The following is a 1,636-nucleotide window of genomic DNA, read 5'->3' as shown; positions in this document are numbered from 1 at the left end:
CGTGTGAGGATGTCAGGGGTGATGGAGGGAATGTCATTCACACACTGGCAGTACTCCAGAAACATCCGGATCAGCAGCAGCACCGTCCTGTCAGAGCACACAAAGGTTAAAGGTCACAATAGGGACTAGAGGGAACTAGTGGTGAAATGAAGCTCCAGCGCTGAAAACTCACCCGACCACAGCATACTTCTGCCCGTCGACACACAGAAACTCACTGGGTTTCCTGTCCTCGGACCCTGAGAGACACAAAATACATTTACTACACTCAATTAAACGCCAATAATAAACTGCAATCATAAAGGACGCAAGGTATGAGATCAGCAAAACACAAAAAATAAGGTATATTTTAATAGTATTTAATAAAAAAAAAAAAAAATAATAATAATTATTATTATTATATATAATATTAACTCCTTATTGTATGGTAAATTTAAACATTTTGTATAAAACGACAAAACGATTATTGTTGTTATAGTTAATAAAGATAATCATAATAATAATCAGAACAATATTTTTTATTATTATTATTATTGTTAAACAATTTATTAATACAGAAATCTGTACAAATAGGGAAAAATCCGAAAAATGAAATTACATGTATTAAACAAACTTGAATAATACATTGCAATAATTGATCGCAAAACAACTTGAACCACCCCATACTGCACTGTAAAATTAAAAAGTTATTAAACAATAACATTTTATAATTACTTATAATTATTTTATTAACTATTTATTATTATTTATATATTATCATTTATTAAATAATTTATTCATATGGAAATCCACACAAATATGGAAAAACCACATTCCTGAAAATACCATTATATACTATTATAAAATAATAATAATAATGTCAATAAAAAATAATAATCATATTTTTATTATTTTATACTAATATTATTTATATAGTATGGAATAATAATAATTTATTAAAAAATGAAGACAGAAATCTCTATAAATATGGAAACACCAGATCCCTGAAAATACATTCATTAAAGCCAAATAAACTAGAGAAATAAACTGCGACAGTAAAGGAGGGTTTACTACCTGTGGGTTTGCGCTCAGGCAGCGTGATGCGTCCGTCAGCGATGGAGTCCACCAGATCCTGAAACTCAGCCGGGACCTCGGCCTGCTTCCACCGCTCATTATCCAGCAGCAGACTGCACACACATAACGAGCAGTGACTCACTGAGTTCTGACTGAGAGCTCCCAGCTCTGAACTCTCCTTCACTGACAGCAGCCGTACCTGAGTTTAGTCTTGCGCTCCTCGTGGAAGCGCTGCACGAAGCGGTAGGCCTGACTCTGCAGCGCCCCCCTCAGGCTTACGCTGCGCCGGCCGCACAGCTCCTCAGTGTCTGAGACGAACGACTCCACCGCCTGACTCAAACACACGAACTCTGATGAGCTCAGGCGCTCCAGAGAGCCGTCCTGCACACACACACACACACACACACACATCAACAGCTGTCAGTGTTACACAACTCCAACAGGGCGAGGCGGAAGGAGTTTGGTTGTAGATTTGAAAGCAGCGATCCGATATAGTGATCAAACCGGTTCAGGTGCGTGTGTGTGTGTGTGTGTGTGTGAGTGTGAGCATGTGTGTGTGTGTGTGAGCGTGTCATGTGTGTGTGTG

The 1,636-nt window shown here is 38.0% G+C and overlaps 1 protein-coding gene across 6 annotated transcripts in view; it reads right to left on the bottom strand.

Annotated features, from left to right (window-relative positions):
• The window catches only part of vps54 (VPS54 subunit of GARP complex), a 19,658-nt gene that overhangs the window by 4,586 nt on the left and 13,436 nt on the right, over nt 1-1,636 (bottom strand). For all 6 annotated transcript variants that reach the window (XM_016502669.1, XM_016502670.1, XM_016502665.1 and 3 more), the window contains 4 exons: nt 1,250-1,431; nt 1,051-1,163; nt 173-236; nt 1-87 (listed from right to left, as the gene is read on the bottom strand). In XM_016502669.1, the coding sequence (XP_016358155.1) occupies nt 1-87; nt 173-236; nt 1,051-1,163; nt 1,250-1,431 (446 nt within the window). The remainder of the gene's footprint in view (nt 88-172; nt 237-1,050; nt 1,164-1,249; nt 1,432-1,636) is intronic.

This window comes from Sinocyclocheilus anshuiensis, unplaced genomic scaffold, assembly GCF_001515605.1.
Source record: "Sinocyclocheilus anshuiensis isolate Anshui unplaced genomic scaffold, SAMN03320099.WGS_v1.1 scaffold1127, whole genome shotgun sequence".
Lineage (NCBI taxonomy): Eukaryota > Metazoa > Chordata > Actinopteri > Cypriniformes > Cyprinidae > Sinocyclocheilus > Sinocyclocheilus anshuiensis.
Note: the sequence above shows the minus strand (reverse complement) of the source record. Positions and strands in the feature narration are given on the sequence as shown.